This window comes from Cucurbita moschata, unplaced genomic scaffold (genome assembly GCF_002738365.1).
Source record: "Cucurbita moschata cultivar Rifu unplaced genomic scaffold, Cmos_1.0 Cmo_Scf00033, whole genome shotgun sequence".
NCBI lineage: Eukaryota > Viridiplantae > Streptophyta > Magnoliopsida > Cucurbitales > Cucurbitaceae > Cucurbita > Cucurbita moschata.
This window is the reverse complement of record NW_019268549.1, coordinates 365,828-376,455: the sequence shown is the minus strand read 5'-3', so window position 1 is coordinate 376,455 and position 10,628 is coordinate 365,828. Positions and strand designations below refer to the sequence as shown.

At 34.4% G+C, this 10,628-nt stretch overlaps 1 protein-coding gene across 2 annotated transcripts; it reads right to left on the bottom strand.

Moving 5' to 3' along the window:
- Positions 1-457: 457 nt before the first annotated feature.
- On the bottom strand, positions 458-3,932 carry LOC111430191 (adenine phosphoribosyltransferase 3-like). 2 transcript variants are annotated; one of them, XM_023066357.1, is made up of 6 exons: positions 3,751-3,929; positions 3,410-3,520; positions 2,932-3,024; positions 1,781-1,930; positions 1,295-1,353; positions 458-943 (listed from the first exon to the last, which is right to left on the bottom strand). In XM_023066357.1, exons 1-6 carry the CDS (start codon positions 3,830-3,832, stop codon positions 890-892), a joined length of 549 nt encoding a protein of 182 aa, XP_022922125.1. In that variant the 5' UTR covers positions 3,833-3,929; the 3' UTR covers positions 458-889. The 2 variants fall into 2 exon arrangements, with proteins under 2 accessions (XP_022922125.1, XP_022922124.1); XM_023066356.1 differs by lacking the exon at positions 1,295-1,353 and having other exon boundaries at positions 3,751-3,932.
- Positions 3,933-10,628: the final 6,696 nt, after the last annotated feature.

Here is a 10,628-nt window from a genome sequence, read left to right as displayed (position 1 = left end):
ATCTGCTAAGAAAATGTTTCAACACCCTTATAAAAAAAAATATTATGTTCCCCTCTCTAACCGATATGGGATCTTACAAAATGACACTGACGTTAATGATTGGTTACATTTTCATAAAACAAAGTATTTTATGCACAACTATGTGTTTCTCTACTTTAAAAACATTTCTACTATTGTCAAATTACGATGAAATAACTAACAACTATCAATCATTACGAACTAATTTCATTGTTGGCTAGCGACTAGGGATCGAGACAGGGAGTTTGTTGATAGGGTGTTTGTGTTGATCTTGAAATCCAAATTCCAAATGGGAGTGTTAGGTGTAGCGCAAGTCACGCTGGTAATGGCAAAACCTTGCTTTCCTTTCCTTTCCTTTGACACAAAATGAACATGTTAACTAAAACAGATGTTGCCATTTCACTGTCTTTTTTAAACAAAGCTGCCAAAAGTGATCAAATTAAAACAACATATAATCTTCAGCTTCACATTCCACATCCATGCTTTTCTTTCAACCAAAGTTCTTTGCATTAAAGCAACCCAATTAGATTCATCATCCCTTCGTTCGTTCTCGATCCAAACTCAACTCGACGTTGTGTTGATTGAATGAAACACTTTCTAATTCGAAATATTGTAATTAAGTTTGTTTTCAAACTAGAAAAACAGGGTAAAAGAGCACAGTGTTCAGCTACAAACATATATATTAGAATACCCCTTTTCACTATTGAATGGTGTACAAGATAGAATTTTAAGGCTCCTACCCAAACTCACTACCAAATCATTGGTCAGTGAAAGTGGCATTTCAACAGATTCTCCTGTCTTTTCCTTTCTTTCTTGGTGTGGGGTAGAGGTTGAAAGGGATGATGGTTTGTTTTTGTCACATTGGCTCGAGTTAATGGTACTCTATTAGCACGAACAATGGCTTCCCGTTCAACCGCTCCCGACCCTGCATCATCAACACAACAGTTCATATACAAACGTATAATCATTGACATAACTCTTGAATCTTATTGACCAAGTCCTAGCCATACTGGAATGGCTATTCAAGTGCTTAAAACGAGCTTTCATAGGATATTTAAGCACTTGGAAAGTCATTTCAAACAGAACTTTAATGACGTGTTTGTCTTAATCGTATGTGACTATCTAAGAAGTCCGACATTTCTCTATCACTGTCATAAATCTAATGGCGTGATTTGTCTAATCCGACAGACAGAAGAACGTTGAAATCTGACTAACTATTGCACCTACTTTGAACTTATTAGCCATAAACAAGAGGAGTTTGAAGAATCAAGCACACCTTTAAATCTGGCAATTCAATGACGCAAGCACATTCAATTACTTCAGCTCCAACACGTTCTGAAAAACAAAGCATTTAGATTACAAAAACATGTTCATTTTTCTGACATAGATCACCAGACAACAGAATGAGCAGCAGTTTAGGTTCTGAAATTCCTTAAAAACGATGAACTGTTTGGTTTCATGTCCAGGTTTCATCATATAAGCTTACTAGAGTCAGCTGATTTGAACTATAACATCAATTATTTGGTTTGTTTTCTGAAACAGACAAATTCTGCAGCAAGTACAGAATCTCTGTTTATGCACTGTCTTTTTACTAAAGCTTCAGGGCTCAATGGGGCTTAGACTTCATATCAAACAAAACAAAGGCATCTAATCTCGACCCAAAATGATAGTCTCGAACGGATATGTCAATCTAAGTATAGTTTAGTGGATAAAATACAAAAATACGTACGTAGCTTGTATGACAATATCAAAGGTAGCTCACCAAGTAAATTCATGGCTGCACAAAGGGTGCCACCTGTGGCAATCAAGTCGTCCACCACTAAGGCCCGTTCGTGTGGTTTGACAGCTCCAACGTGCATCTCCAGGCAATCACTTCCATATTCTAATGTGTATTTTTCAGAAATAACTTCTCCTGATATGGAGATGGTTGAATGAAGTTCATTATTGATACACAAGGAAAAAATTATCCAGCATTTAAGATGAATCAACTAATGCTGCAAGCATGTATTCTAAGTGGAATATGGAAGGTACAGGAATTAATTACTACTAAGTACTAACAAGAACAACCACTTTCTCTTGATGGTATAAGGAGAAACTTGGAGGAAGAAAAAGGTTAAGCCAAGTGAAAACTTGTGAGATCCCACGTTAGTTGAGAGGGTGTGAAAATCTTTCCTTAGCAGACGCGTTTTAAGAACCTTGAGGGAAAGCCCAAAAGGGAAAGCCCCAAGAGGACAATATCCGTTAGCAGTGGGCTTGGGCCGTTATAGTTGGCATCAGAGCGAGACACCGAACAGTGTGCCAGCGAGGACACTAGGCCTTGAAAGGGGTGGATTGTGAGATCCCACATCGATTGAAGAGAGGAACGAGTGCCAGCAAGGACGCTGAGCCCTGAAGGGAGTGGATTGTGAGATCCCACGTCGGTTGGAGAGGAGAACGAAACATTCTTTATAAGAGTGTGGAAACCTCTCCCTAGCAAACATGTTTTAAAAATCTTGAGGAGAAGCCCAAAAGTAAAAGCTCACAAAAGACAATATCTACTAGCGGTGAGCTTGGGCCATTATAGTTGTTATCAGAGCTAGATATCGAGCGGTGTGCTAGTGAGAACGCTAGGCCCTGAAGGGGGTGGATTATGAGATCCCACATCAGTCGAGGGGAAAACCCAAAGAGGACAATATCTACTAGCGGTGGACTTAGAACGCTACGTAACTTAATGCCCGTGAAAGAATCAGTATAATGCATGAAATCACATGAACCCAAGAAAAGGAGTGTGAAGATCATCTCATGTATGTGTTACATATTACAAAAACAGAACTCTAAGGGGGAAGAGTTTTCTAGATCATAGACATGTCTGTGCCAAAGGGAGGAAGAGAACACTTAATTAAGCGAATGCAGCATAACAGGTAGACATGATACCAGGTAGCTTCCTCGGTTTCCTTAAAGGAACAAATTTTGCTCCAATAGCCAAAGCAATGGGAGGGCCAAATATGAAACCTCGAGCTTCAATTCCTGCCAACCAACATTAGAGAGAGCCAATATTAGCTGATGAGGTAAAAAACCAATAACCATAGCCAGCATTCATTGACACAGCCCACTAACAAAGCTCATAGTCAAACAAAGAATCACTCCCAAAACCCACAGTCACTTCCATTCATCAATGATTAATAAGTACCAAAAGCATTATAAGAAAACAACCGGAAATTCATGCAATGGGGGCGTTTTTGCATCATTTAAAGCTACTTTTCTTGGAAAAAAAAAATGGACCCCGCCATCTTCAGGGCAATCAAAAAATGGATCATCGTCATCAAAGCAAGAATACATTAATCTTTACTCAAAAATGGAAAAGGAAAAAGGAAAAAGTAAATAAAGAATATTTCTTTTATTTCCTTTTCACCTGCAACAACTGAAATGTTCTTCCCTTTGAATCGCTCGACGAACAAATCAATAGTATCTTTGAATGCTTTGGGGTCGAGTAGCAGAGTGGTTATGTCTTGGAACATGATACCTGGAAATAATACAGCCATCAACAGAGGACAAACCCCATTAAAACAAAAAAAAAAAAAAAAAAAAAAAAAGGTTAGGAAAAAAAAAAACATCCCAAATCTTCCATCCTTAAAAAGAACAAAACCCAGAATCCATTTGACAAATAACTTCAATTGGCCGACACATGCAGTAAATCCATAAAGTTTCAGAAAACAGAGTAAGGGTTTTAAAGAAATATGAAGATGGGCAAACCTGGTTGAGGGAAATTAGGCACAACACGAATCTTAGTCCTGATGCCATGGATTCGAGGATCCTCGTCTTTGTAAGCTGACATTGTTGTCCCTTAATGGGTGGGTGAAAGACGGCAGCTCAAAGAAAGGGAAATGGGTCGAAGAGACAGAAGAAACAGAGAGGGGATTTGGGTTTAAATAAGACGAAGAAATGCTCACTTCCTCCGACTTATAAAGGCATGAAAATCTCTTTCTAATGTATAAACATTTTAAATCTTCCCAAAAAAATTCAAATAGAGGGATGTAACTTTATTTTTAAATTAAGTTGTTTGTTATGTTTTAATACGAGAATTTAATACGAGAATCTAAAAGTTGCTTTCAAATCGGGATGATATTATTTTGTGACTATATATATGTATACACACATTAAATATAATAGCAACATGCAGCTGCCTAAACTTGTTCTTATCCACCATGTGCAATTTGGTAGTATCATACAAAATCCCAACATATCATCACTTTAATCTTCATTTTATTATTCAAATTTGGGAAAGTGGTTTTCCTCTTAGGATCATTAATCCCACCAACAGGATTTGATCATCCTCATCAAAATCTGACTATAAAAATAAGGATTGGTTAAAAAATAAATAAAATAACTGTAAAGAAGATTCCGACCATATTCTTCTTCTAGAACGTTCGTAGTCCTTCAACTTCTTCCAAATTTTGAATTTAATCTTCGTACCATCTAAATAGGCTATGATATATTATTCTATTAGCCTTTTATCAACTCGTGAATAATATTTTAAGACTTGAGTAACATTGAATAAATAGATATTATATTCCTAGGCCAAGTTAAAAATTAGATTTTAAAATATTTTTTTTATATATGGTTGATATTTATATATATAAAAGATTATAAATGTCCACAATAAAATTTTCGTTCATTTTTTCAACTCAATAAATATAATTAGTACATTACGTGCAAGTAAAATCAATCACGGGATGTTATTGAATATAAATCAAAATTTTGAATCCTTATATGAACGGCCTATTTCAAATCATAAATTCTCATCTTTTAATTTTAGGTTCGATTTTCAACGACAAATTTAAAGATTTGTTTCCATCTCAAATCACCATTTGAAATTAAATTTAAAACTGTAAAAAAAAAATAATAAAATTAGAATAAATTTGGTCCACTTAGTTTATTTTTAATTATTCTAAAATTAAAACAACGAAAAATGTTTTTTTTTTGGTCGAGTTGTAATGATCCACTTGGTTTGTCCCAAAGAGCAGACCAGAAGTAGTGGAGGTGGATGCCATTGGACATAGCCATTTTGTACGATCCATATTTTTTTCAGCCCCTTTATTTCTTAAACACTTTAAAATAAAAATATAAACTAACTCGTTGAATTGGGTCGAGTTTTGAATTATAGTTCAGTTATTCAAGTCACTATCGAAATTTCGAGTTGATTCAAAAGATTTCTCTAATTCAACCCAAGACGGAACGTGCCTACTGATAAATTGAAATTTGAGGAATGTATAATAATATATTTAATTTAGAAAAAAATTATATATAAAAAAAAAAAAGTTGAGATTTTTAATAATGATTGAATAGAATATGTGAGGATAACAAATTGGAGTGTGTTGTTAATGAGAGTGGCTGCCGAAGTTCGGACCGACACTCTCCCAACTGTCGGCATTCCGTTTATTTATTACATGAAAATAAACCCACACACACCGCCGACATTAACTAATAACTTCACCAACTTGTACTTTTTGTCATCCTATCTTTTCTTTTTCTTTAAGGTATGAATTTAAATCTTAAACTTTGATAAGTTAACCAATTTAGACAGACGTGTTGTTACAAATATCGTGTAATTCTTTGTAAATAAGTAAAAACAACCGTGGGAGAATGGCCCCGGGAGAGAAGTGGAAGATAAAGTATAGGGTATAGGGGGGGTTATATAGGGGGTAGGTGGCCCAAAGATGAAGGGAATTGATGAAGATGGGAGTGATGAGTAGGTTGAGAAATGGGAGATCTTGGAAGATTGCTCTCTAAGATCTTCTTGTCCCTACTCTCTCATTACCTCACTCATCTACCTATTCTTATTTATTTTCCTTAAACACATCAAAAACCATACCTTTTTGTATCGATCACTTCGTTACGTTCCTAATCTAATTTGGTACGAGAGTTTGATCCTAAGCTAATTTGTATTTGACCTACTCGTTACATCTTTAGTTTTAGAGTGAATTTTGGGATACTCGATAAAAGATGGTAGTGGGTGATAAAAGTGTTAGTTTCCAAGAGAAAAGACTCGATCTTCCTCTTAAAAAATGAGCTATTATTGTTTGCTTGAATACCTTCTTCAAAGTGCAACGTGATTATCATATTCCCTTTTTCCTTAATGCTTTATGTTTCTTTTTTTCTTCGAGATTTTTCGTTCAAAAGGTGTAATTTACTAATATTTTAGGCTTTCTTTTATAACAATTTTGTTTTTTATTTTTAGTTTTTAAAAATATAATGTTTGGAGTCGTATCCATTAGGAATGGATAGGTTTTTCTATCTCCATTAGGTCACTTATTTCAATTCTGGTTTTTGCAAAATAAATTATTCATTTTTATAGAGATCGAACAGAGATTTTCCTAAGAAGATTGGATTCTAGTATTTGTTTATATTTTTTTATTTTTAAAATTTATTCACGTTGTAATAGAAATTCTTTTTTGAATTGATTGAACAAATTGAGCTATAAAAATAAGAACATAAAAATATTTCCCTAGAAGACGCACTTTAAAACCTTAGGAGATGCTAAAAAAGGACCATATTTGATAGGAGTGAGCTTGGACTGTTACAAATAGTATCAAAGTTAGATACAGGTGGTGTACCAGCAAAGACGCTGACCTACTAGGGGGTGAATTATGAGATTGAACAAAACATTATTTAGAATAGTGTGAAACCTCTCTAAACAGACATATTTTTAAACCTCTCGTGAATTCATCCCACTTTGCCTTAAAATAATTAAATAAAAACAAAACTAATATATAATATATAATAATTAGAGATAGATAGATTTATTATTATTTTTTTTTTGTTAAATACATATATAATATTATATTATATGCACCAACTTTAGGAGACATCAATCCAAAGTTTAACCATTTAAAAATAAAATCTGTTTAAATTATAAAAGTGTATAATTTTAATTAATTATTAATTTAGTTATCTAACCAAAGGGCTACAACTACTTTAGCTATGGTTCTATGGCCTCTATATCGAGGTCATCACTCGTAATGTAACATTTGATACGACGACATCGTCGCTCGTATCATATCAACGTCTCCCCTTAACATTTGAAGATTCTATTGACATGGCTGCATGGCTCTGATACCATGTTAGATGAACACGACTCTCCACAATGGTATGATATTGTCCATTTTGAACATAAGCTCTCATGGCTTTACTTTGTACTTCTTCAAAAGACCTCATACCAATAAAGATAGTATTCTTTGATTATAAACTCATGAACATTCTCTAAATTAGCCGAGGTGGGACTTTCATCCAACAACCAAATAAGTGACATAACACAAATGTATTAAGACATAACATATAACATAAACATTGTTTTTGTGTGCATATATTAATTTTTACAATAATAAAGATTTTAAAATCAAGACGAAGAATGTAAATGATATATCAAGTAAATACATTCTCCTCGTACTAATATATTTAATTGTCTAGGAGGACTCGTAGAAGTAGCTACGGGTCCATATTACTCCAATACCCTCCATGGTCGTTAAATTTCAAGAAGTATACATGTGTTACATTTGTATGCCATAATTGAGCATTGATAAGGGATATTTATGTCCCAAATTAGGAGGGGCAAAAAAGTAATTAAGGGTATATAAAAAAACAAACACACAAACGCATTAAATTTTAGAGTTAATGAAAAATATTTCGTGAACCATATGTTCTAAATATTATAGCTTGGTCCCATTGCCGTCACTAGTGAACTTCAAACCTAAGTATTATAATTATTATTATTTTTTCAATCTCATAATTTAATGCCCGAAGATTCTAGTAACGATTTAGTTTAGGTGTTTTCAAAATAAATCGGTTTAAGATAGGAGGAGGTGTAATGACCCTAGATTTCTACCGACCTAGAGTCGCTATCGTCATCATGACGTAATCATTTCTATGTAGAAATAAGCGTTTAAACTTATTCATGAAACATAAACTTTTAAAACACTGGTATGGACTTACGTGTTCGAAAACATCTTTAAAACGACAAAACGAAATACCAAATGAAATAAACAAACGTTAAAATTAAAAATACCCTATTGTAACCTAAGTTTAAGAAAATAAATACAACTATCCTATGCATGTGTCATGGTCTCGACTTGCGATGTTGTCGTTAGTCGTACAAGGATGTCTTGTCTTTACCTGGAAAATAAGAATAGCACGTGGTAGGAGTATTTTAAGAAATACTCAGTAAGTGACTCTCCTATCGAGTTAAATGCAATCACATACAATTTCATGAATGAAACCTATCCTAACAATCTATTTCCTATGGTGGCTATCCTAATGAGCAATTGGATGTGTACTTAATTTTCCTACACACTGTTCACATGTGTGAGCATGAACCCACCAGTCGGTTCGCACACCTCCTCGGCCCTTTCTGGTCGGGCGAGCATTCTCTGGTAGTTGTTGATGCCGGACACCCGTTAGGAATAGTGACCGTCACGACAGCCTTATGATAAATATAATGATAGTTATCCTGCCTCGTAGCGTATGTATCCGTACTATCGTCAAGGATAAGAGATATCCCCCAATGTATGAGCACATAATAATGCATGAAGTCCCCCCATTTTTCCATTTTCATTATCATTTGATATAACTCTGCTAGCGTCACCCTTCATATCATATCATTTTGTCATATCATTTATTTATCTTTCCTATGTGTATATTAGGGTTGTATTTCATGTTGGTTCATCGTTTTGCATGTCAATCATATCATATCATTCATATTACATACATATGTCATATCATAACGTTTCTGTGCTTCTAGACATAACAATTCTCATCATATATATATCATAACGTTTCTGTGCTTCTAGACATAACAATTCTCATCATATATATATCATACCGTATCATATATCACAACAATCATATAACACAACCAGTGTCTGCCTTCCATATATCACACCATAACATATCATAACAATCATATAACACAATCATTACATTACGTTTATCACATCCTTCTCGTATCCTATCTCAACATATCATTGAACAACATCATACTGTAAGAGTTATCATATCATTCACATATCATAATATATACATATTATATCATAGTCATATCGTTTCATAAAAAATTCACATGTATCAAATATATGACACGTGCAGAACCACGAGGAACGTGTCAACACACAACATCAACTATAACCATGCCGATAGTAAGGTTACTTACTTGGTTGGTCTTAGCCGATTTTTTTTTAATCTAATTCCGAACTAGCTTGTGAGGGCGTTGTGGGGCGATGGATGGTGGAGGTGGAAGACACGGAAGTTTGAGTCTCGATTTTTATGAATTTGTAGTCTTCCATTGGTTCGGAGAACTTTTGATGGAAATCCTCTCTGAGACATTACATTAAAATCTTATATTTTATTGTCTTGAATGTACTACATTATTGTAAAATTGAATAACTTGCATCAAAACTCTATTATGGTGACCGACCATGAATTATAGCATCTTAACAACTAAGATGAGTATCAAGTTGTGTAAAATATAAATGTAATGCTATTATCATTATAATATAGCAATATAGATGAGGAGTTCAAGGTTGTAGATTTGTGTCTTTAATGTTGAGGTGTGTTGGATACCTAGTTTATAACTTAATGAGGCTATTGCTTTGTGTATTTAATGTGATCAAATTATTTACTATCTTTGACGAATCCTTTGTAAGTACCCATCCCTCTAGGCATGTGACAATTACCCAAGCCTTTTTGTCTTCTAATCTTTAATATAAACAAATATAGAATATTTCCAAAATTCTTCAACATTCATAAGGTTTGAAGTTTTAATTATGTCTAATATATTTAAATATTCTATTATTAAAAAAAATTATTGATTAATGCAGTAACTAGCCTTCTAGACAGGATGCTTATGAGATCCCATATCAGTTAGGGAGGAGAACGAAACACTTTCATAAGGTTGTGGAAATATCTCTATAGCATATACGTTTTAAAACCTTGAGGGGAAGTTTAGAAGAGGAAGTCCAAAGAGGACAATATCTGCTAGTGGTGGGCTTGGGCCATTACAAATAATATCAGGGTTAGACATTGGGTGATTTGCCAACGAAGAGGCTGAGCCCCCAGGGGTGGACACGAGAGGATGTGCTAGCATGGATGTTAGGCCCCGAAGTGGGGTGGATTGGGAGTCCCACGTTGATTGGAGGAAGGAACGAGTGCCAATGAGGAAACCTTTTCCTAGCAAACGTGTTTTAAAACCTTGAGAAGAAGCCTGGAAGGAAAAATCAAAGAAGACAATAACTGGTAACGGTAGGTTTGAGCATGTTACAATGCTCGTTTAAGAATTGATACTCTGGTTCGAGTCTCTAGAAGATAAAATAACTCGAATTGGTGGCTTCTTGAGGGTGGGTAGCTCGACGGGCTGTAAGAGCTTGAACGGACAAATGTAAGAGCTGCCCTACATATCTACTTGTTTGGAGTTGAAGATATGATCTCCGACCATTTCATTGGTCGGCTAAAATAATAAAATAAATAAATAACCAATTGAAAAAAATGTTTCACAAACTCTTTTTATAAATATTTGATAAACTATATGGCATAATTTGGCCACAAGCCACAAATATTAGACACGTGCGAATTACAAAATTGAA

What these genes read in the sequence shown, in the direction of transcription:
- LOC111430191 (XM_023066356.1), bottom strand. Translation starts at nt 3,832, where the DNA reads ATGTCAGCTTACAAAGACGAGGATCCTCGAATCCATGGCATCAGGACT. An exon ending in GAACATTTCAGTTGTTGCAG is followed by an intron (nt 3,025 to 3,409) that starts GTGAAAAGGAAA and finishes GTTGGTTGGCAG; the next exon opens with GAATTGAAGCTCGAGGTTTC. An exon ending in TGCAGCCATGAATTTACTTG is followed by an intron (nt 944 to 1,780) that starts GTGAGCTACCTT and finishes TTGATGATGCAG; the next exon opens with GGTCGGGAGCGGTTGAACGG.